Source organism: Falco naumanni (genome assembly GCF_017639655.2).
Source record: "Falco naumanni isolate bFalNau1 chromosome 20 unlocalized genomic scaffold, bFalNau1.pat SUPER_20_unloc_1, whole genome shotgun sequence".
Classification (NCBI taxonomy): Eukaryota; Metazoa; Chordata; class Aves; order Falconiformes; family Falconidae; genus Falco; species Falco naumanni.
The window spans coordinates 1,164,516-1,188,043 of record NW_024427345.1 but is presented as its reverse complement, the minus strand read 5'-3'; the positions used below and the strand labels follow the sequence as shown (position 1 = coordinate 1,188,043).

Below are 23,528 nucleotides of genomic sequence, written 5' to 3'. Positions count from 1 at the left end.
GGTTACGGCAGCTCTGGCCCCCCGGGTCCGCTCTTGCAAGATGTTCAACCTGCCTGTTCCCACCTCCGCCGCCAGCCCTGGGGATGGGCAACGCAACCCCAGGATGGGGACCTCGATGAGCACAGGCTGGGGGGGGCTGTGGCTGGAGTGGAGGCACAGCCCCCCCACCCCATGCTGGGTGGGCACTGGGGGGCTCAGAGATGGACAGGAGGGAATGCAGCTGGGCATCACCATTTACCGGCTGGGCTCAGCCCCACATCCAGCCCCCAGCAAATCAGGGCTGTGCTGGTGATCCCCAAACCCCAGACTGTGCCCCCTCCAGGAGCCTCCCACTTTCCCCAAGAGCCCATCCACACCCATGTGTCTTTTCCTCAAGTTCCCCCTTCCTCAATGCCCCCTGTGTAACCCTCTCATTCCCCACATGTCTTTCCACACACACACACACCCCCAAGTGCCCTCCATCCCCTATTTCACCCTCCCACCTCTCAGGTGTCATCGCTTCAGGTCCCCCATCCCCTGCAGGTCCCCCATATCTCATCCTGTCCTGCCCATCACCTTCCCAGCACCCCACATCCCTCCCCTGCTCTCCACTTCCTGAACCCCAGTGGCTCTGACACCAGCTTGTCACCCCACACCCATCTCAGCTCAGGGGGGCATGGCTTGGGTCCCCATGACCCTGCATATTCCCACCCATGCCTGCTTGTCCTGAGCCTCAGTTTCCCTCTCTACTGTGGGGCTCTGAGCAGTGGAGAGTATGAGGAACAGACTGCACCGTCCCCATGACACCTAGAGATGTGGCAGGTCCCAAGCTTGTCCACGTTACCCTGCTCTGTTGGTCACATGCGAGATGTCCCTCACCTCGTGGCCCTTCCCTGGTGCTCTGCAAGAAAATCTCCCTTGAAAGCATCCTCCTCAGATGCTCCACATCCTACAGCTGCAACCATGAGGGGCACAGTGCAATCCCAGCGGGGCTGGAGCAGTGTGGGGCACCTGGAGAAGGTCCTCTCAATGGCTGCAGGACTTGCCAAAAGGAGCTACATTTGGGGTGCTCCACCTTGATGCTGCTCCACCTCAACGACACTCCACCTTGGGATGTTCTGCCTTGATGATGCCCCACTCTGGGATGCTCCGCTTCATAGAATCACAAAATTATTTAGATTGGAAAAGAACTTTAAGAAAATCAAGTCCAACTGTTAACCTAGGACTGCCAAGTCCAGCATTAAACCGTGTCCCCAAGTACTGCATCTACTTTTTTTCTAAACACTTCCAGGGATGGGTTAAACACCTCAGGAATGGAATGATGCTCCACCTCAAAGATGCTCTACCCTGGGGTGCTCTACCTCGATGATGCTCCACCTGAAAAGGGGATGAAGCCACCATTCAGATGCTTCAGGCAGGGCACAAACCTGCACATACAAGGGGCAGAATTTAAGGATGATAAGTGGGGGAAGCTCACCCCACACCGTCCCTGTGTCCCATCAGCATCCTGAGCCACCGCCCCAGTGTTACTTGCCATCCCCTAATCCCCTTGCCAGCCCCTGGCCTCAGAGGGGCCGTGGCCTGGAAGGGAGGGTAATTGCCAGAGTAAATATTGTGAAAACCGATTGCCGCCCCAGCGCTGGCCGCCTACCGCCCCAGCGCCCGGGCTGGCATTCCTGGGCCTGTGTGAAAACGTAATTACCGCGTATTAACGGGGTCTAATTTAATCCTGGCAGCTGCGCCTGGGACGACTGATTTGCATGACACTGGGGAATGCAATTAAAGAGAAATCAGGGGCTGGGGGGCCCGGCGGGGCGGCAGGGAGTTGGTGGGGCTGCAGCCAGCACTCAATGACCCGTGTTTGTCAGTTTGAGTGATGGTGGCACCCGGGAGAGGTGGCGAGAGGGTTATGACAAAGGGATGCTGTCCCTGGGGTCCCCAGGCAGCTCAGTTTTGGGAGTCTCCCCAGTCCCATGGGCACCACCACGGTGGCTCAGCCATGGGGCCCAGTTGGCTGCAGAGGACGTTTCACCACCCTGATGTCTGTTGGCACTGGAGAAGGGACATGTCAGGGGTTGGGGACACTGTGGGGACCAGCTGCGTCCCCAGCCCTTGCTGCAGCACTGCTGCCTCCCAAAACCCTCAGGTGTGGAGCATGGAGTACAGGGCACGCAGTGTGTCCCAATGCCTCGAGGTGCTCTGGAAATATACGGGGCTGAGCCTCACAAGGCTCCCTGCCTCAGTTTCCCCTGCCCAGCCCAGGGCTGCTTCCCCAGTGAGGAGGCAGGCGTGGGTGGGATGTTGACATGCCCAGATGCACCGGGAGGCACAGAGGGGCTCAAGCACCCCTAGCAAGCGGCCACAACCCTTCTGTCCCCCAGGACCAAGCCCCTTGCTCAGCACAGAGCCATTCCCAGTGCCACTGCTGGCTCGCTGGGCTGAGGGTGCAGCCGGGAGAGCCCAGATTCACTTCCAGTTGCCTCTGGCCCCATGGATCTGGCAGGGATGTTCAGGCATCCTCCTGAGAGCAGGGCTGGGCACAACCCAGAGCCAGGAGACACTGGGGACAGTCCCTAGTTAGGAAAGACATTTCCATCGCATGCAGGGGACAGTGTGTGACATCCCAGCTGTGGCATTACCTGCTGCATGAGCCCAGGTGAAACTAGGACATCCCCATGGCTTGGTGGGGACCCTGCTGCCAGAGCTCTCTGGAAAGGAGAGGGGGGCAGTGCCCAGCACCTTCTCCAGAAAAGGGTTTATCAGGGCGGGGAAAGAACCTTTTCCCCAACCCTGCTGGGGCAGAAACCCCCCAGGCTCAGCCCTGAGAGGATCTTTTCCTGCCGGGAGCAGGGCCACACTGGCAGATCCTAGCAGGGTGACCCAGCTGGGCCAGGCGTGCATAAACTGGGCTGCTGAGGAGCAGGATCCAGCCACCACGTACCAGTCCCCCTGCCCCATGCATGCACGTGCCAGGCAGGGTCCTCGGGGTGTCCCATGTTGAAGGCAGCCAGTGTGGCACGGTGACTCCTGCACAGAGGTGCCCTGAGGGGCACCATCAAACTAGGGGTGCAGGCGAAGCACTCCGACCCACTGCTGAAGTGTAGGTGTCTGGGATGAGCAGCTGGCCCTGCTTTGCATCTCAGTGAAGACCCCCATATTGGCATAATTCAGTGGAGGGGCTGCTGGGCCTGCACAGGCTCAGACAACATCTGCTCGTGCACTGGGGGCTGCTCATGGGCTGGGTGTCCTGGTCCAGCTCTGTTCCATCGCTCCTTGACAGTTCACAGGGGTCTCCATCCCCAGGCAGCCCTTTGCCCTCCCAGCCTGCATGTGAGCAGGACCATCCATTTCCCCTTGCTCCTCTGTTTGCTCCAAAACTCCCTGGAATGCTCGTTCCAGTACCCAGCCCCATAATTTTGCTAATGAGCTTTTTTTCTCTACGAGTGCTGCAGAATAGCCCCGAACAGGCCAGGGCCGTGAGCAGGAGCTGCACAGCTCCCAAGAGGAAGAGCCATGAGCTGTCCCAGGTCGCTGCAGCCATGATGGCACACACAGCCCTGGGGCCACCTTGTCACCCCACTGTTCAGGAGGACTGTCACTCCCCAGGGAAGGCTGCAGCCCCACCACATACATGTGCAATGGTGCAGAGCCACAAACGGAGCTGGGCAAGCGTCATCTGAGCATCCCCGGGCGGGAGCTGACATCTGCTGGTAAGAAACTTCAGCAGCCGACAGCCCTGTGGGGTGCCCCGCATCCCACTTTGGGTGCTTGCCTGGGCAGCATCTGAGCATCACCGCAAATCTAGGAGAAGCGAGAGCTTGTCCATGCAGAGAACCTGGAGCAGGAGGGCTTGTGCAAACCTGTGTGTCCTCCACCATGTAGGGTCGGAGGCAGCACAGCCCCGGGGATGCTGGGTGGATCTGAGGATGCCAGGACATGGGGTACAGAGCAACCCCGGGGGATGCTGGCTGCATCTGGGGAGCCAGGACATGGGGTACAGAACAGCCCTAGGGTCACAGGACTCTGCGATGGGCACTGCCCTGTGCACCACCCAGCCCTGGGCGCCCCCCACAGCAGCCCCAAGGCTGCCCACCACTGCAGTCATGTCTACCACTTAAACCTTCAGGGTGGGAACAAGAGGACCCTATCTAGGCATCAGCAAGGTGGTCCCCGCCTCTTGGGACTGGATTCATCCCTGCAAAGGGCTTATTGGGGTCTGCCCAGAGCCTGCCTCAAGTCCCCAGAGGTTTGTCTCCAGTTCCTCTGCTCCAGCCAGTCCCTCTGCAGGAGGAGGAGGAGGAGGAGGAGGAGGGGGAAGATGTCTTGGCTCAGGCGGTGACACTGCTGTCTGGATGTCGACCACGGGCCCCAGATGTTGAGCTGCGGGCACGGCTTTGCCAGGAGCCGCCATCTCTGCCCGTTTGGCAACCTCCTCGCCCAGCTGCTGCCACCTCTCCTCCGGCTCCACAGCCGGGGCTGCAGTCCCCCCAGAGCATCCCTGGACTGTCCCCCGGGACCAACGGTGGCAAGAAGCCACTGCGGCACCTGGTCCAGCTTGGCCCTGACCCAGACATGTAGATTTGCTGGCATCCCCAGAAGGGCTTGCATGGACCTGCGCCAGCTCAGGAAGAGCATCCCTAGGGATGAGGAGCCCATGAATCTCTACAGCCACCAGGATCCAGCCGAGGGGGTGACACTGCTGGAGGAGCAACAGAGAGGGACGTTTGCCAGGGTCAGAACAGAGCATGCCCAAGGATGCCCAGCCTCCCCGGGGAGAAAGGGTTGCTCTTTGCAGGAAACGTGGATTTTCCAAGAGTTTACAAGTAAATCCATTAATTAGTTTATGAGCTAAAATTAATTAGAAATGGGTCCTCTAAGGCCTGCTGCTCCGTGTCGGGTCGTTAGGTCCATCTGACAGTAATAGCAGTAAATTGAGTTAACTGAAATAATCGTGGTGACGTCTCCCAGCCAGCTGGGTCAGCTCCAGGCGCAGCACAGCTCTGAGCTCCAAATTCAAACTGCACGTGGAGGCTGCAGCCACGGGTGCTCCTGAGGGAACCAGAGCAGGAGGTGATGTCCTGGGATGCTGCAGTGTCTCTCCTCAAGAGGACCGAGAGCCCAAGACCCTCTGTGAGCTGTGTCCCAGCACCACATCCATACCCATCTCCTGCCTAGAGATGCTTCAGATCCAGAAAAAAAGATTTCCTGAAGCCTCAGAGCTGTCGGATGGAGGTTGGCCCCCAGCTCCAGTGCCCCCCACTCCAGTTACTGGGGACCCTGCAGTCTTTTGCGGTCACCAGCTCCCAGGTGGTGACATCCATCCAGGTGAGCATCCTCACTTGGGGGTTTTATGCTCCGCCAAAACCAGATCCCTTTTTAAGGTCAGTTCTCAAGGTTTAGGGACAAGGCCACACCTCACTTTGTGTGATAGGCAAACACGAGTGAGCTTTTCACGCTGGATTACACCACCCGGCACAAACCCAGGAGGGCTCTGTCAGCCGGAGTCTAATTTAAGCTCCACTCCATCCCCAGCAAATCCATCGCTAATAACACACTAACCCACCTCAGGGAACAATTACAGGGCGAGGAGCTGTCAGGAATAACTTGTGCCGTCTCCCGGGGGACATCCCACTCTGTGGAGAGTGGCAGCGCCACCGTGTCCCAGCTCTCAGCGTACCCACATGGAGTCTTTTCCTGGAGAAAAAAAAATAATTTAAAAAATAGCTGGGTTTTTTTAGATGAGATTTATCTCACCTGGGGTGGGAAGCCAGAGGTGGCCGCTGCAGTTGTCACCGCATACATTTATCCACCCCCTACAGTTCCCTTGGCCAGCTCAGAGGGGTACTTTGCCATCTGAGCGCTCTTACGTGCTTGCACGATGCACCTTTCACCTGTGAAACCGTGCAAACAAAATTCCTTTATTTACTCAAAAAGCTGCATATAAATGTCAGGAGGGAGGTGGTGGTGAGATGTGCACAGCAGCAGCGCTGTACCCAGCTGGAGGAATAGCTGCAGCCAAGGGGAGGAGGAGGTGGAGACAGCTCCTCTGTGGGGACAAGGCATTTGCCTGCTCCAGGAGGTGCTGTGTATGCTCCGAGAAGGAATTTTCTGGGGGGAAAATCATTCATTTAGGGCATCCCACCACTGTTAAAGAAATGAGATGAGCTGGTCACGGGTGACTAGGTTTTGTCAGTCCTCCAAGGGGAAGGAAAGCCGTAAGACTCTTCTCACTGGTCTCCCAAGCTGGAAACCAGTAAGCACTGGTTCAGCAACATGCCCTGGTTGCACATGGCTTTGGGGGCACAACTAAAAGCTGTACCCCGCAGACCTGTAACCTTCTCGGAACCATTCCAGGCTTATCCCAAATGGAGCCGTGTCTCTCAGGAGCATCCCATGACTCTGAAAAGACATGGAGCTTCTCCCTCCCCCATCCCCAGGAAGATCAACCTGCTTCCCACGGAGCTGCCAGCATCATCTGCATTGCCATGGCAACCAGGCAGCCCTCCCCCCCCCCCCCCCCCCCCCAGCCCCGCCACAGGCAGGGTTTGACAGAGCTGGGGGGCGGTGTCAGAGCTGCAAATCCAACACCCCGGCCCCCGCAGGACCTCTATGCATGGGGGTGGGACAAGCACAGCAGTGTTTTGGACCCAGGGCCATGGCCAGGGTGGTCCACAGCTGGTGACAAGGAGCCCCTGGGTGGGAGGATCCCCCCCGCCCCAGAGCTGGTGATTGCCTCCTCAGTGATGAGCAAAGGGAAAGGGGGGAAAGCTGCTAGCCCCAAGGACAGAAGATGCTGGATGTGGCAGGTGTGGACAGCTTGTCCCCAGCCACCCAGTGTCATGTGTGTCCCAGCCCTACTCCCAACCAGAGCACCAGGACATGCCAGCACATCATTGTCCCTGCACTGGTGGTGGGTAACTGTAGAGGAATGAAGGCATTGGGTTGATTGACATTGATAACGTGCAGCTGTGGCCTTGCCTCAGAGGCAGTGGGTTGGTTGACATGGATGATGTGCAGGTGTAGCTGGTTCCCGCTAAGTGGTTAAATAGCCCTGAGGAGGGTGGGAGAGGTGGCTGGGTGGAGGAGCAGGAGAAGGAAGAGCCTGGACCTAGCAGAGACAAGGAGCAGCCTTGCACCCAGCCTTGCACCCAGCCTTGCACCCAGCCTTGCACCCAGCCTTGCACCCAGCCTTGCACCCAGCCTTGCACCCAGCCTTGCACCCAGCCTTGCACCCAGCCTTGCACCCAGCCTTGCACCCAGCCTTGCACCCAGCCTTGCACCCAGCCTTGCACCCAGCCTTGCACCCAGCCTTGCACCCAGCCTTGCACCCAGCCTTGCACCCGCGCTGAGGACCCTGCAAGAAGCCCATGCTGTCAAGTGGGAGATATTAGGTGGGAAGGGTCCCAGGAGCTAATGAACTCCACTCATGAAGGACAGAGTGCCTGGCACCCAAGCCCTGCATGGGAAATGAGAGCCTAGGGACAGAGAAGTCTTGTGGGTTGGGGTCTTGGGATCTGTCTTTGCAGGGCAGACTCAAAGGCACAGCTGGATCTAGCTGAAGCCCTGCAGCTGGAGGGGTCCTGGCAGGTCTGGGAAGCAGTGGGGTGGTCTCTATGCTGGATAAGGACTGAAGACCAAGACTGTAGGGGCACAGCTGGGCCCGGTTTCAGTCCCTCATGGGCACAGGTTGCAGGTAAACACAGGCAGGACAAGGCAGGCAGCAGTTAAGGTGTTGCTTTATTGGAAGCTTTGGTCTGGAGTGATGTGTGTATGCGCGGCGAGAAGAGCTGTGGGATGAGCTGGGAGTCAACGAGATCCAGCGTCAGGGAGCTGCAAGATGCTTGTGCAGAGCCAGGAATGCTTGGAGGGAGAAGGGGGATGCATCCTGCTCCCTGCGGAGCACACTGGCACCCAGAGCCAGTCCTGGGAGGGAGCCCAAATCACACCATGGCAGGGGGCAGCTGGTGCTGGGTGCTCCACTGCTCCAAAACTTGCTCTGAGTTGGTCCTCCCAGCCTAGTGCTGGCTCCTGATGAGCCACTGTGAGATGCAGGGGTTGGAGGTCCCTACTGTGGGATCAGGGGTGGTCTAGTGGGGTGATGGGGAGGTTTGGGTGCTCAGGGCAGGAGCAGAGAAGGAGCCAGGCATGGTCCTGGGCAGCCATAGGAGGTGGTGGGGGCTCCCAGCACCCCTAGAAGATCATCCCCCCCTACCCAACCCTGATCCCTGGAGCTGCATCCCTGTCAGCGACAGACCAACCCATGTACCCAGGAAGGAAGGGACTTACTGTGCTGGCTGCACACCGGTCACCTGGAAGAGAAAAAGCACTGAAGTAGTGAGACCTGGCCCACTCCCTCCATGCCACCCTCATAGGAGCACCCAGCAGACCCCCCAGCACCCACCCCCACTATGTCCCCCACTGGCATCCACCTCAGTGAGGTGGGCAGGAGCTGGAGACACCCCTTGGGGCAGCAGCACTGCTGTCCCTGCTGACCATGGCAGAGCCCTCCCGTTCCCCACTGCTCACCCAACGATGTTGGAAGTCAAATCGCTCAACAGCCTGTCCAGCACGCCAACGAGATGGCTCAGTGCTCCTTCATCAGCCCTCTGGGCTGTCTCAACACCTGGAAGATGAAATGGAGATACCAGAGCACCCTGATGTGCCACCGACAGGGTGTTCCTCATTCAGTTCGTGGTGCCTCTCACCCACCCACCAAAAGCGGTGGCCCTGATGCCTGGCACGTCTTGAGCCTTGTGCTGACACCCTGGCTGAGGCCACCGTCCCCTTCCCTGGCCCCGAGGGAGCTGCCTCATGCTGCAGGGACTGCAGTGAGCTGGGGCTGCTCAGACCCCACCTGTGCTGTGTGGTTCTGACCCACACACTTCCCTGCCTGCCTTGGAGGGAAGAGAGGGATGCTGGAGCAACCTCACCTGGTAGGAACAGCCCCACCTTCAGAACAGGAGAAAAAAATATAAATATTTGCCATTCCCTGGAGGACTCAGGGGTCTTTGGGTGGGTGCCAAACCTCTGCCTTGCTGCCCAGCAACCAGACCCCTTGGGTGAGCAGGATTCACACGTGGGACCCCTAACTCACTGGAGCTTCCAGAAGATGTTTCATCAAGAGGAGCTGCAGGAGGAAGAGAGAAAAGGCACCACCCAGCTCTGCAGGGTGCTGGGACCTCCCATGGCACACAGTACACCCCCCACCCTGCACCCAGCCTCTTGACATGCATGCCTGCATGAGGAGGCCTGAGCCCCTCCTCCTGCACCCCACCAGGGACCACCCCAGTGCCACCCTGCATCCCCCCGGGGACCTGCCTGACTCACAGCCAGTGGCCAGGCTGCAGGCAAGCCCGGCCAGCAGCAGAACGACCCAGAGCTTCATCATCCCGGAGGATTTCAGACAGTAGCCACCACCAGGAGCCACCCAGGGATGAGCTAGGGCTGGGATCTGTCCCTTATGAAGGCAACAGGCACCCTGCGGCATGCACGGGATTTTCTGAGTGTGGGAAGATGCTCATGCCAGGGGTAGGATTAGCCCGGATTAGCCCTGCAGCCCCTTGGGCAATGCGGCGAGCCCCGCTGCCAGCACCCAAAGCGGCTCCAGCCCGGTTCCCAGGGCTCCCAGCCCTCCATGCACGGAGCAGCTCCTTAGTCCTCAAATTCCCAGCAGCTCCTGTAGCTCCATGGCTCCCACCTCATGTCATCCCACTGCACTCCATACCACCCCAGTATGGTCCGGCTCACCCACAAGCCCCCCATGCCCTCCCACACACCCTATACTCTCCAAGCACCCCCTCCCCAGCTCACTCCATGGCCCCCTGCTGACTCCTCAGCCCCTATATTCTCCTTGACCAGCAGCCCCCCAGCCGCTGACCTTCCTGCTCATGACGGAGCATGTTTTCAGCTCCAGCGCTTTATTTCTCACCACTTGACAGATAACGGGCAGCAAGGGAATGTGTGGGACAGTGCAGGCTTGGTGAGGTGGAGGGGTGTGCGAAGCCAGCCGGGCTCCAGGCCTGGCAGGGAGAGGGGATGCACAGGAGAGGTGATGGTGGGGTTGGTCGCACTGATAACATTCAGGTTCTGGAACACAGAGGTGACACGAGGGGAGCGCAGCTCCACTTGGGAATTGGGGAAGAGCTGTGCTTGTCAAGTGGCAGCAGGACACGGATGCTGCCAGAGCATCCTTGTGGTCCAGCCTGGCTCCAGCTCCTCATTTCAGGCATGAGTGGAGCAGAGCATCTCTCCCCTTTTGGAGATACAGGTTGAGCTCGTAACATCTTCACTGATTAAAGGGATTAGCTGAGCTAAAGGGGGCTGGTGCTCTGAGGCCGAGGGCATGGGCTGGAGCACAGGAGGGACCACCATGAGCTGCCCAAGAGGAGGAGCCACAGTTCTGCAGGGAGAGGCTGCTGTGAACTGCAAAAAACCTGGAGGAATAATCTCCCCAGCACTGCTTAGCAAACAAACACTGTCCGGGGCACAGGTGAGGTGGGGAGGGAGGGAGCCCCATGTCATGTCTTTCCAGACACGCAAGGCAGGGGAGAAGCGTGGTGCCGACAGCCCTGCGTCAGCATCGCACCATGGCCGGGGAGGATGGAGCAGCCAAGCGTGTCCCGCTGTGGTGCCCGCACTGACAGCACTGACAGCACAGCCAGGAGTTCAGCTGCACGGTTTCAGACCTCCAGGCTGAAAACACAGGAAAAAGGTTTAGGTAACATTTTAGGGAAAGCTTTATGGAGGCACTAGGGGAGGGTACCCAGGGGTGCCCCAGCAGGCTGGGTCCTGGATAGGGTTGGATAAGGTTGGATGGGCTGACGGTTGGTACCCAGATATAGGATATTGTCCATGCTTACAGCTCCTGGCCTCTGCCCTGCACCCCAACAAACAGCTCATACTCCTGATGGGAAGGTGCTCCCACGGCTTGACCGCATCATTCCTCCAGCCTTTGGGCAAGTAAATGTGCCCAGCTCTTTTTGCACCAGGCTGTGGGTTGTTCATCCCCGCATTTAAATGCTCTGCATAGTCTCAGGTCTTTATTTTTGATCTAAAACCTGCAAAATCACACTGTCCCTGCTCAGGTGGGGTCTCAGGAATTGCACAGCCTCTTTGCAACAGCCCAGAGCTCAGAGAAGAGGGTGCTTATCCATTTGTACCCATAAATCACCGCCCCTGGTCCCAAGCAGAGCCTTTGCTGCCTCTTGGCTGCAGACACAGGGAATAAATCCTCGGTATTTTCCAAGCCCTTCTCCTGCCCAGTGCCCAAGGGAGGGTTTGTGCCATGTACCCTGCTTGTTTCTTGTATCTCTAAGCACCCTGTTTGTTCATTCACTCCTGGTGGGAAGAGGGGGGAGAGGAGAAGCTCAGAGCACCCAGCTCTGCCCTGGGGTGGGATTTCAGGTACCTGGATGCAGGATGCAGGGCCAATCCCCCCGCGGGGGTGCAGGGCAAGCATGAGTCACAGCTGGGATCCTGGCTGGGGGAAGTAATACCCAGATACCCGGGGTGGGGAGGCCAGGGAGCCCATGTACTCACAAAACTTCATTTTGCTGCTGTGCCGTTTTGAAGGTACTCGATCCCACCAGATTAATTCACCACAGCCCTCAAAGCCCCCGGCTCCAGTCTCAGATGCACCGAGGGCTTCAACATGTGCATGAAATGTGAGGAGACTGTTGCTCTTGTTTCCCCAGGTTCAGCAGCGAAGCTGAATGAAGATGTCACACTGCATCCCCAGCCACACGCTGGGCTACTTGTTCCCAGTGATTCCTCCATTCAGTGCACTGGTTTTCAGCCAGGTCCCAGTCTCGTTCCTGGTCGGGATGGGGCTGGCCTTGGGTGTCTCCAGGGATGGGTAACCTGCCCCTGAGCTCCTGCCGTGCTCCACCAAGGCTTTTTCAGGAGGCTTCTGACAGCCCGATCCAGGACCTGCCTGGCAAATCCCGGGACAGAGGAGGTTTTTTTTCTTGGATGAGCCGGGATACTGGGATGGCATCTGCAGGTCACTGCCACATCTTGCAGGAGTATCCAGGTTTGGGGGTCCCACACAGACCCCACTGCAGGAACTGAGGGGGTGGGTAAAGCGCAGTCCTGGGCAGCCTGAGCCAGCATGGAGCCACCTCAGCAGGTTGGGACCATCCTACCCCATGAGACCCACAGCACAGCCGGCACGGGCTGTGGGAGCCAGGCTTCCTGCCAGAGGGGCTGTGGGGCTAATCCAGGATAATCCCATCTTTGGCTGCTCTCCACAGGGAAGCCCTGGGGTTTGTTTGTCCACCAGGACTTCTCTTTTCCAGTAACTCCAGTGCGGATGCCCTGGGGTTGGTGCCATCCTTGCACCAGACAGAAGAGGCTCGTGGACCCTTGCTGTGGTGGGCAGCTGGGGTGGGGAGCGTGAAAGCCTGGGGAGGAGCAGGACTGTGGTGGCTCCTTCCTGAGGTCATGGGGCTCTGACCTGGTGTGCCTTGTGACCTGTCCCCATCCCCTTGGTAGATCTGGAGAGGCAGAAGCGGAGCTGGACCCTGAATTTGTGGCTCAGGGAGACTGTGGGGTGAGCCCCGTGGGAAGCTGCTGGGGTGCCCAGCCAGCACCCACCATCCTTCGCTGTCCAGCTCAGGGCCATGCCCATGCTCGGTGCTCATGTCACCTGGGGCAAAAGCCACCAGCAAAGCTGCCTGTGCCCAGCCCAAGATAGCAGCAGCAGCACCAGCAGCAGCAGCAGCACAGGAGGGGTTAAGGAACAGGCAGCACTGACCCAGCACCATCTCAGTGCGGTTTCCTTCAGATGCCCAGATCTCTAAGAGGGGGAGAACAGCAAGCCAGAAAGATAAGGTGGCAGGAAGATGAAGAACAGGCTTGGAGCTATGAAATACCCCAACACAGAAACAAAAGGGAGGCTCAGCCAGGGCGGGAGAAGACAGCGGGGCCAAAGCACCCCGAGCAGCACCCACTGCCCCAGTCCTACCCCTGGGCTTGCACCCCAGCTGGCACAAGTGTCTGTGGGGGTCCCTACAGGTCCCCAGCCCTGCCATGAGCCCTTGAATAGGGATGGGAGGGTACCCATGTGGGGTCTGCAGGGCAGGAACACCCCAACCTTGATGGTGGCTCCTCTGCGCCCAAGGAAGACTGTGGGCTGAGCGGAGCCCCCCAGCTCAGACACCTTCGAGGCACCAGGAGGCCACTCAGCTCAGAGGGGGTGGCTGGGCTCTGTGCCTTCCTCCAGCAGCTCCAGGCAGAGACACAGACACCATCATCCCTTTGGGAACTTTATTTCCAGCGTGCTGCTTGCTCTGCCCAGCAAACCCCTCTCCTAGTGTTACAGGTGCTGCAGCACAGGTGACCGACAGTGGCCAAAGTGCAAGTGATGTCCCCAGGAGCCAGGGCCAGGGGTGACATCCCCGGTGTTGTCCCACTGCAGCCATGGCCCCAGAGCCAGCGGGCTGGAGAGAAGCAGGGGAACACGTGTGGCCCTGGGGCAAAAGTCCTGAGTTACAAGTTTTTCTGTGCCAAACACCCACACGTGCACCCACACGTGCACCCATACACACACATGCACTTACATGTGCGCACACACACACACACACACACACACACGTGTACACACAGTGCTCAGCCCTTGGCTGAGCGTGGTCTCTGTGTCCAGAACGTGGCAGCATGGTACAGTCCGTCCTGCCGATGCTGGGGCAAGCCCAGGTCCCTCTGCGGTGGCCTCAGGCCGTCTGGTCAGTGCTGTGGAGCTGAGCGATGGGCGTCTGGCCAGGCACTGGCTCCTCCACAAAGCCACTGCTGTCGGACTGGCCACTGCTGGCATGCAGCATGAAGCCTGGAGCAGGGGGACACAGGACATGGGGACACGCGCTGGCACCAGGCACCCACTGGGCTGGCAGCCCCACTGTCCCCAGTGCCCCTCAGGAGGGTGGGGAACCCCCACAACTTACCTTTTTGGATCCTGATGGAGGGATGGAGGGACTGGACAGCTTCATTGCAAGCATCACAGTCGTCATCATTATCTTCCTCACTGGCGCTCAGCACCTGCAGGCAGGAAACGGCAGGGCGGGGTGAGGAGCTGCACCAGGTGAGTGTGTCGGTGCACACGTGTGCATGAGGAGCTGTACTGGGCGAGTGTGTCAGTGCACACATGCATGAGGAGCTGCACCAGGTGAGTGTGTCAGTGCACACATGTGCATGTGCAAAAGTGCGTCAGTGCATGTGTGCACCCATGCATCCTCCTGTGTGTGTGCAATGATGCTTGTGCATATGTGCAAGCCCACACAGGCACGCATGTGCGTGCAGGAGCTGGCCATCATGCCCATGACCCCAGCTCCCCCTTGCAAGAGGCTCCATTTGATGCTCTAAATCATTCAAACCTTAAAAGCCTGAGAATGCTCTGGAGACATTTCCTGCTCCAACTCCTTCCCACCCCGCGCCAGCTCACCCAGCATCACCCGCCAGCTGAAGGGGCTCCCTGTACTGCTGCCCTCTGCTCCCAGCCCCCTCCAGCCCCCAACCCTTCTGCACCCATCACCTGGGCATCACCCCTCACCTCCTCCATCTCAAAGGAGTCCACCGGCTCCTGCCAGCTGCGACAGTGGAGCAAGGGGCCCTTCCCAGTGGGCTGCAGCCCCAGTGAATCACCCTGCTGCCGCCCAGGATCCCTCGGAGTACCCCCCTGGAACCGGCCCCTGCTCCACTGAGTCCAGTGGCCTCCAGCTCTTGGTGTGCCTGAGCCAGGGGAATGTACCCCAGTGGGGTCCAGGGGGTCTGGGTGGCACCCATGGGACCCTGCCATCCTCGTGGAGGAGGTCCTCCAGGAGCCAAAACCAAAGCTGGAGTCCCCCTCAGATCTCAGCCCCTCTGAGCACTCGGGGGTCACCCACATCTGGCTGGCAGGGGGAGTCAGGGGACCCAGCGTCGTGGACAAGGTGGCATTCACCCATGGGGCAGCAGCATCCAGCCTGTGGTCCTCCATGGTGACCTGTGCTGCTCCCGCCAGGCACAGAGCATCCCCAGCCCCCTGAACCACTGCTGCAGGGCTGCCAACACTCCCCCGGCCATGGGGACAGGGCCGCTCCAGGCGTCCCCACACAGCACCCACCAGCGCCCCTGTTGGGGCTGGCTGTGGGAATGGCTCCTGCTCTGCTCCACAGCATGCTGGGGCATCCACACCACCTTGATGGGAACACACAGGGACACCCTGCACCAGCCATGGTGGTGGCAGCATTGGGGGACCACCCTTTGCTCCCCACTCGTGCTGCACCGTCCCTGTGCGCCCACCCCTTCCCCAGCCCTTGAGGACATGGGCTGGGTCGAACCGAAACCTCTCCTCCCGCACCCGCTCCAGCACCTCCTGCACCACCTTCCCCATGGCACTGGGCTGGCTAGTGGGCACGGTGGGCACCCGGCCAGTCCCACGCGGGCTGTCCTCATCCCGCGGGGACATGTAGAGGCACATGGTGGACACAGCCTTCTTCAGACGCTCCACGGGCGAAAGGGTGCTGGGCTTGTTAGGGGTGATGCAGATGTCGGGGACATCTGGATAAGCCCAGGAGAGGTGGGAGGGGGAGATGCGCTGCACAGGGGTCCGTGAGACATAGGAGTAGAGGCAGAAGAAAGCATCTGCTGTGGCAGCCAGAGCCTGGACCTGCTGGAAGCGACCTGGGGGGGATGGGAGGAAATGGGGGGATTGGGGGTGGCTGTGGGCTGAGGGATGCCCGGTGAGGCTGGGAGATGGGGCAAGGGGCTGCAGCAGGGGTGGGGTGGGCTGGCTATGTTCTCCTAGCTCACGCATAGGGAAACTGAGGCACAGGAGCATCTTTCCCACCACCCCGAAGGGGAAAAGCCCAGCCAGCATGGTGGATCCCACTGTGGCTGTTGGCGTCTCCCCAGGCAGGGGGCTTGGGGACTCACTAGCCAGCATCAGGCAGGGGTCCTCCATCTCCATGCGCTGCACTTGGGCCTTGAGGAAGAGCTGGAAGTCGATGCCTTTGGCATGGGAAGGAGCTGAGAAGAAGCGTGCAGGGATGCGGGCCACAGCCCCCGGCTCACTCTGCACAAAGCCCAGGTTGTAGAGGATCTCCTCAGCATCCGCCTGCCACCACTCCAGGACCTCGGAGATGCTGCAGGGTAGGGGGGCAGCCCCAGCTCAGCCCCACAGGGACCAGTCTCATGACAGGGTGACCTGACACCCCCCACCAGAGAACCCCCACCTCGCTCCTACCTGGAGCTGGTCTTGGTGGTGAGGCTGGAGAGGGCACTGGATGCCATGCTGTGCCCCAGGTTGAGGTGCTTGTCCTGTGGAGCTCTGCAGCAAGATGAGCAAAGGGGATAATGCCAGCAGGATGCACAGGGACAGTGCCCCCAGCCTCACTGCCAGCCTCCCCTGGGACCCCAGACCTCACCTGCCTGTGGCCTTGTCGCTCCCTGGGAGCAGAAGAGCTGGAAAAAGGGAGCAGAGAGGCAGCGGGAAATGAGACGGGGTATTTTGGGAAAGGTCCCACACTCACCACCCTGGGAGATGTCCTTCCTGACAGCTACAGCCTGGAGCCTGTGGGGACACAGAGCTTGGGGACAGCCCAGCTCCACCAAAACCCTCCTGGAGGAAAAGCTACCAATGGTGGCTGACCCCCCAGGTCTGCTCCTGCCTGTCCCAAGACCCCCTGCCTCTGCCCGGGCAGCCTGGGGACACCCCAGCACACCCAGGGGTGGCTCGTACCTTCAGCTCCCAGGGTCAGGTCATCCTCGAAGCTGGTCCCATTGCTCCCACACACTGCAAGAGAGAAAAGCCTTGCAAGGTGCAGGCACAGAGAGCTGGGGACAGGTCTCAAGGTCCTCAGAGACCTCCCTGCTCATCACTCTGCATCTTGCATGCAGCCCATGGGCTGGGTGGGCTTTGGGGACATGCAGGGACCACCAGCCTCAGCCCCCCAGGAGAACCATGGTGGCAAAGCTGACATACCACAGGGGCCCGGCAAGCCCAGCTCCTCTGGCAGGACTTCCCCCGATGACCTGCAAGAGAGCAAGACCCCAGTCACATCCCCATGCCCCTGTGCTGGGGGGCTGGAGGTGGAATGGGAGACCTGAGTAGAGGTGGGGACAGGGACACAGACGATGGGGGACAGGGTGAAAGCAAGGAGACAGTGGCTGGGCTTGCAGGCAGGTGCTCCGTGGTGGAATGCTCAGGAGAGGGGGGTCCCCTCAACAGACCCCCGATCCCAGACCCCTGTGAGACACTGGAGACCTCCCAGCACGGTGCAGGGGGGCGATGCTACCAGCCTGTTCTCCCAGCCCAGCCAGGGATTTTCTGGATGCATCCATGTGATGCCAGGCACAGGACTGACACCCCACGCTGGTGGCCCTGGCATGTAGCAGAGCCACAGCCAGGTGCCACCTGCACTTCCTGCATGGGGGCATGCAGGCAGCGGGGAGGGAGTGACACTGCCATCCCACTGACACCCATGTGCCTGCTCAGGTGCAACTTCCAGGAAGGGCCAAGTGGGACCATGGTCCCACCACCCTCCCTGTCCCCACAGTGACACCAACATTGTTGTGGGAATGGCGTTACGGCACAGGCACCCCCAGGGCTGCCCCCGCCTGCCGCCCAGCTCACCCGCACTCCTGCAGCCACATCTCTATCTTGCTGGAGGGGTTTCCTGGGTGAGGGACAGAAACACCAATGAGATGAGCCGGCGCACAGGGACCCCCATCCCATCTGCAGCCCAGGGCCTCCCCAACCTTCGAGGAAGACATCGTCCAGGTGTGGTGGCTGTAGCTCAGGGACATCCTGCATGGCAGCGGCCGCCTCTTCCTCCACCGTGGTGGTCCGCCAGCACCGGCTTTGTCTGACCCATGCACGACGCTTCTCCCATGAGGAGGGGCTCAGCAGCGATGCTCCCTCCATGGCTGCAGCACCAGACAGGCCAGGATGGTACCTGCAGGGACAGGAGAGCCGTGAAGATGAGGGGTCTCCTCCAGCTCCTGTCCGTGGTGTGGGACTATCGGGTGCTCTACAGGCAGGTGCTGGGTGGGCTCTGGGAAGCCCAGGGGTGCTCAGCCCCTGGCCAGACATTTCCCTGGGTGCCAACACTGCACCAAGGGGCTGGAGGGGGACGGGGATGGAGCTGCCGGAGGGAACGGAAGATCTGGTGGGGCTGAGATAAGGCATACAGAGCTGCACCACAGCTGGGCATGCTCCAGTACAGATGATGCAGAGCTCCAGAGTGTGGACCTTCCTCGCTGGCGAACGAGTGCCTCTCCCCCCAGCTCCCGTAGGGAGGTGGCTCTACATCCATCCCCAACCTGTCCTACAGCCCCTGAGCAAAGCAGGGTACCATGTCCCCAAGGAGTTCCCTGTTCCTGGAGGACCTGAAAGATTACAGGCTCCCAGCATCCAGCTCCTCCATGGCACCCACTGAGGACACCTGGTCCTTTGTCCTCTACCCTCCCCAGCACAGGTCCTGGCTGGGGACAGGGACACACCCCCCCCAGCACAGGCAGAACCCCACAGCACCCCTGCAGCCACAGGGGATGGGGTTCTCAAGCTGTATGCCTGCCCCAGCCACGCATCCCCATAGCTGAGCACAGCCAGAGCAGGAGCACCCCAGTTCAGCAATCACCCAAGCATCACTGGAACAGGAGCATCCCAGTCAAGCCGTCTCCTGCAGCACCAGCATCCTAATCCAGCCGTGGCCCACTGCACAGTTCATCCCCCACCCGACAGCACCTTGCCACAACCCTGCCAACAGTCCCCAGCAGAGGGAGGGCACCCTGTCACCATTTCCCCATTTCCCCTCTTGCCAGGCAGGGTGCAGGACAGGGTGAGGCCCTGGGCAGGACCCGGCAGCACCCACCTGGGCCACCCCAGACCCCCATGATGCTCAGGGCAGGGTCATCACCCCCAGGCACCCGGCTGGGGGTGGTCAGGGAGCAGCAGCCTTGTAGCTGGGCTCTTCATCGAGGCCACATCCAGCCTGCCTGTGGCACGTGGCTGGGCAGTCTCCCCATCCCAGCCCCTCGGGAGCTGCAGAGCCAGGAGATGCTGTGACCACCCTGTGTAACCATTAACAGCCTACAGACCCCCTGGGCTGATAATGCCGCGGGGGCAAAGGGGCTTTGCAGAGCCCAGCGAGGGGCTGCGGCACACGGGACTGTGGTTGGGGGACCAAGCCAGGGCTCCTTTGTCCTGCTGCATCCCAGATCATCCCAGCCCCATGCCCTGCCACCCCCAGCCCTGTCTCCCTCAGCCCCTCTGGTCCCTACTCTGCTCCCCATCCCTTTGCTGCCATAAAAGAGTTTTCTATTTGCTCAGAGTAAGGGAATCGTCTCTCCCAGGTGCCCAGAATCCCCATCACACTCATGGCCCTTTTTCTTCCCTGCCCAAAACCCAGGTCCATCCACCTCCCATTCTTCTGCCCTCCATCTCTGCAACCCCCAGGTCCCCCCCTCCAACCCCTCATGGGCAAAACCACCCCCAAGTCTCCCTGCGTGGCTCTGGCACTCACCGGGGCAGGGGGCAGCTGGGCAGCCCCACCAAGCGCTGCCTATCTCTGGTGAGGGACCATCAGCCGCGGCGTCCTGCTGCACCACCACCACACCCGGCCCCCGGCGGCATCTGTCGTCAGCAAGGAGGGAGGAAACTCATCTGTTTTGAAGAGGAAATTAAAAAAATCAACAGCCAAACCTCAAACGTTGACCCACATCCGCTACCACAACGGGAAAAACTTAATGAGCTGCCAGCGTGGGTGAGGGTGGCTAATAATAGCCCAGGCACCAACTGAGCCACACAGGTCACCCTTGCCATGGGCAACAGGGCACTCACCTTCTGGCGGGGTGTCCTGCACCCAGCCTGCCCTGAGGTCAGCTGTGGTACCCCAGTGGGGGTCCCGAGGCCCTGAGTTCCCCACAGAGCACGAGGTGCTGGGTCGGCTTTCCACAGGGGATGGATGTGAGGAGGAGCAGGAGGTTTGCTTCGCACCCCGCAGCACCTGGCTCCCTCCCGGCTGAGCATCCCAGGGTCTAGCACACTGCCAGGCTGCCAGTGCCAACATGCCAGTCAGGGAGTGCGGAATGGGTGTGTGGCACAGGTGGCTTATTGCCTGCTGGCCATGTGAGCCCAGCACGGCCCCGATAAGGGGCTCTGCCCAGGGTGGATGAGCCAGGCTGGGGGGAACCCATGGGGTGACAGATGAAGCCACCCCCGGTTTGAAGGGTGACAAGGGTGTGATGGAGACAGTTTTCCCTGCAGGTTATTTGCCAAGCTGGGCTGGCATCTCCAATGCCACCCTCCAGCATCTCCTCCAGCAATGGAATGAAAGCACACAGAGGACATCTCCAACATGCAGACAGCACTCACCTCCAGTGGGGACATCACAGCTACCAAGGTAAGATCCCTGGTCCCTCATCCATGCCCTCAACTCCACCAGGAGTTGGGTTTCGGCAATATGGCAGCGAGGAGCCTGGGCACTGCCCCATCGTGAGCCACAATCCCGTCAAAAAAGGCAAGGAAGCTCCCAGCACAGAGCTGGCCAGGAATGGTGCTGCCCGCGGGAGGGATATTTTTAGCCTGTGAGTGCGGGCGAAGCCCTGAATTAACTGTTCCTCCTGCCCGGGGCTTCAGGGGGGGGCCAGATGACTCAGGAGTGGCTTCACCTGGCACATCCCCTGCAAAGGGCAGGCATGTAGGCATGTCCCTGCTCACATCACCCCTTGTCTGGCTCCGCTCCAGGGTGGGAGCAGGAAAACGGCCTTGTTCTTCTCCCTGATCACATCCAGCACCCGAGATGCCAGGGCTTGGGGGGGGGGAGGGTGGGCACAGAGCCCAAGGGTCGGGTGACATCGTATTTAGCAGCAAAGGGACCCAGGTTGCCACTAAGGCCCAAATATTGGCATTTTTGGCCCTGACAGCAGACAGTTTAACCTCAATCCTGGGGCAGAACATTGCCCCCCCACCCCCACCCCCAATTTCATATGCATTGCCATCCTCAAGCCCACTCTCATCACACTCTGCTCTCAGTCGTACACACCCAGCATCACCATGCCGGCATTTGGACGCCAAGCAGGAGCCAGCCTGTGGCCCAGGCTCCATCTCTCCACTTCATCCTCCCCCACAAACTCCTCTGCTAGGTGCCTACACAGCTCCAAAGATATTTTTATTTCCACGCTGGCCCCCAAGACTTTTTTTCCCTGACAGAAGCAGCCCCCGCTGCAGGGAGCCAGGATGCTCAGGCTGGATAGAAAGAAGCTGGGAAGGGTTTTCCTGTTAAAGCCCATTGAGGAGCGAAAGGAAATGGCTGTGGGCAGAGCACGGGTGGGCAGAGGGATGCGCAGGGATGCCCTCCCCCCCCATCACTCAGCAGCCACAGGGGTCCCTGGGGAGGAGGAGGACCCCTATCTAGGGGAGTGGGGACCGCAAAGGCGAAGCAGCCCTGCGGAGAGAAACCCAGTACCAGGAAGGATTAAACCCCAGGAGCAGGTACACCCCATGGGGGTGTCACCAAATGCAACCACAGGAGTGAGGGGCTGGGGACATGAGTGCAGGGGGCTGGAGAGGGGCACAGCAGCACAAAGTGGCATTTTACCAAGTGCTTTTTGCATCAGTAATTAATGGTGGCTGCATCACATCGGAGCAGGACACCAGGACCCGGCCCTGGAGAGCCACTGGGTTTGGGGATGAGGGGCCGTTCATGCAGGGGTTTGGGTGATCCTGCAATTTCACCCCCTGCAGAGCACCCCGCTCTTCTGGCAGCACCCTTGCCCAGATGCCCAGCGCCCTGTGGCCACACACTGCCGGCAGCAGCATCCCCTTCCCACGCTGCCCTGGCCCCGCCATGGGGACCCCCCAGCGCCTGCTCCCTGCCCGGCGCAGGGCACAGCCCGGGCACCCGGGGGATCAGGCAGCCCCTGCCGCTGCCTCCCCTCCTGCCTGACCTAGTTAGCGAGTTCCTCCTGCCAGATCCCAGCAGCCTCCTGCCTGCATGAATAAGTGATGGGACACACATTCACGGCGGCTGTGGCAGGGCGCCCCCAGCCCCCCAGAGCTCCCCCCTCCCTGCCCCAAGTCCTGGGGGCTTTGCTGGGTGGGGGTGCATGGGGTACGGGGGTGCATTGCACCGGAGGGGTGCAGCCCTGTTGCAGGAGACAAGGGGTGGGGTGCGGGGTGGGGGGGCAGCCCCCGACATGGGTGGGGGCACCCTGCAGACCCCCACCCTGTGCCCCCTCCCCCCAGGATGTTGCTCACCTCAATTCTACAACTAAATTTTTCATCCTCTTTTTTTTTTTTTTTTTTAGGGTGTCCCCACAAGCTTGCTGCCCACAGCATCCGTGTCCCCGGGATGCCCAGGCCCCTGTGGCCACCCAGTCCATCCATCTGTCCTGTCCACTGGCACCAGGCTGACCCACGTCCCCTCCAGGACCCACTGTCACCCCGCTGGGACCCCCCCTCCGATGCAGCCAGCGGGGGGCTGACACCACACCAAGCCCCTTCCATTGCCCTGCAATTAACAGCCTCATTAGGACAGACAAGGGGCGCAGGGCTGGTCACTGCAGAGGGGGGCACAGTCCCCGAGAGCTGCTGGCTGTGTCCCTGGCCCCGCGAGGCCAAGTGCAGGTGAACGATGGCAAGGCCACCCCGTGTCAAAACGGGGGCTGCCGGACTTTGGCCATCCCTGCTGGCACCCGCCGGGACCTCCTGGGAAGCCCCCCCGGGGGAGCACCCGTCCCTGTCCTTGTCACTCCCCCTGACAGGCCCTGACCTGGCTGTGCGCACGTGCGTGGGGACTGCATGTGTATGCACACATCTGCAGGTGCACGTGCACACACCCGCCTGCGTGTCATGGGGTGTGCATGTGCATGCACACGCGTGTCAGCGTATGTGTGTGTGAGCATGGCCGAGCATGCAAGAGCATGCGCCGATCAGTGTCCGTCTGTGTGCCCGCCTGTCCTGGTGTCCATCTGCCTGTGCCTGGCTGTCCCACTGCTCGTGTGGCTGTCTCCGCATGTCACTGTGTGCCGGTGCCCGTGTCCAGGTGTCCGTCAGTCCAGGTGTGCGCCTCTGTGTTCACGTGCCTGTCTGTGTGTCCATCCCCGCGTCGTCACCCATATGTCTGTCCCAGCATCCCTCTGCCCACGTGCCTCTGCGCCCCAGCGCCCGTCCTGCTGTCTGTCTGTCTGTCCATCCCAAGGCCTGTCTGTCTGTCCTTGTTTCTGCGTGTCTGTCCCAGTGTCCTGGAGCTTCTTTTTGTGTCCGTGTCTCTGTCCTGTTGTCCCAGGGTCCATCCACGTGTCCATCCACGTGTCCAAATGTCTGTCCTTGTGTCCTGGAGTCTGTCCTTGTGCCTGTGTGTCTGTCCCTTTGTCCCAGGGTTTGCCCATGTATCTGTCCCTGTGTCCACGTCTGTCTATGTGTCCTGGGGCCTGTCTATGTGTCTGTCCTTGCCTCCATGTGTTTCTGTCCCTGTGTCCCAGGGTCCATCCATGCTGCCACTGTGTCCCGGGGTCCATCCCTGTGTCTGTGTGTCTGTCCCTGTGTCCCAGGGTCCGCGTCTGTGTCTGTGTGT

At 60.3% G+C, this 23,528-nt stretch overlaps 1 protein-coding gene across 5 annotated transcripts; it reads right to left on the bottom strand.

Moving 5' to 3' along the window:
- Nucleotides 1-13,231: 13,231 nt before the first annotated feature.
- TESPA1 (thymocyte expressed, positive selection associated 1) lies at nucleotides 13,232-20,440 on the bottom strand. Of its 5 annotated transcripts, none has more exons than XM_040581173.1 (12): nucleotides 20,327-20,440; nucleotides 19,476-19,615; nucleotides 17,710-17,906; nucleotides 17,585-17,627; nucleotides 16,934-16,983; nucleotides 16,691-16,744; nucleotides 16,377-16,413; nucleotides 16,196-16,279; nucleotides 15,886-16,094; nucleotides 14,522-15,633; nucleotides 13,917-14,010; nucleotides 13,232-13,801 (listed from the first exon to the last, which is right to left on the bottom strand). In XM_040581173.1, exons 3-12 carry the CDS (start codon nucleotides 17,873-17,875, stop codon nucleotides 13,689-13,691), a joined length of 1,962 nt encoding a protein of 653 aa, XP_040437107.1. In that variant the 5' UTR covers nucleotides 17,876-17,906; nucleotides 19,476-19,615; nucleotides 20,327-20,440; the 3' UTR covers nucleotides 13,232-13,688. The 5 variants fall into 5 exon arrangements, with proteins under 5 accessions (XP_040437107.1, XP_040437110.1, XP_040437111.1 ...); XM_040581176.1 differs by having other exon boundaries at nucleotides 15,311-15,633; XM_040581177.1 differs by having other exon boundaries at nucleotides 15,323-15,633.
- Nucleotides 20,441-23,528: the final 3,088 nt, after the last annotated feature.

Coding starts and splice junctions, on each gene's coding strand:
- TESPA1 (XM_040581173.1), bottom strand. CDS start 17,875: ATGGAGGGAGCATCGCTGCTGAGCCCCTCCTCATGGGAGAAGCGTCGT. Junction 16,745..16,933: donor GGGCTTGCCGGGCCCCTGTG/GTATGTCAGCTT, acceptor TCTCTCTTGCAG/TGTGTGGGAGCAATGGGACC. Junction 15,634..15,885: donor CCCCTGCCTGATGCTGGCTA/GTGAGTCCCCAA, acceptor CATCCCCCCCAG/GTCGCTTCCAGCAGGTCCAG.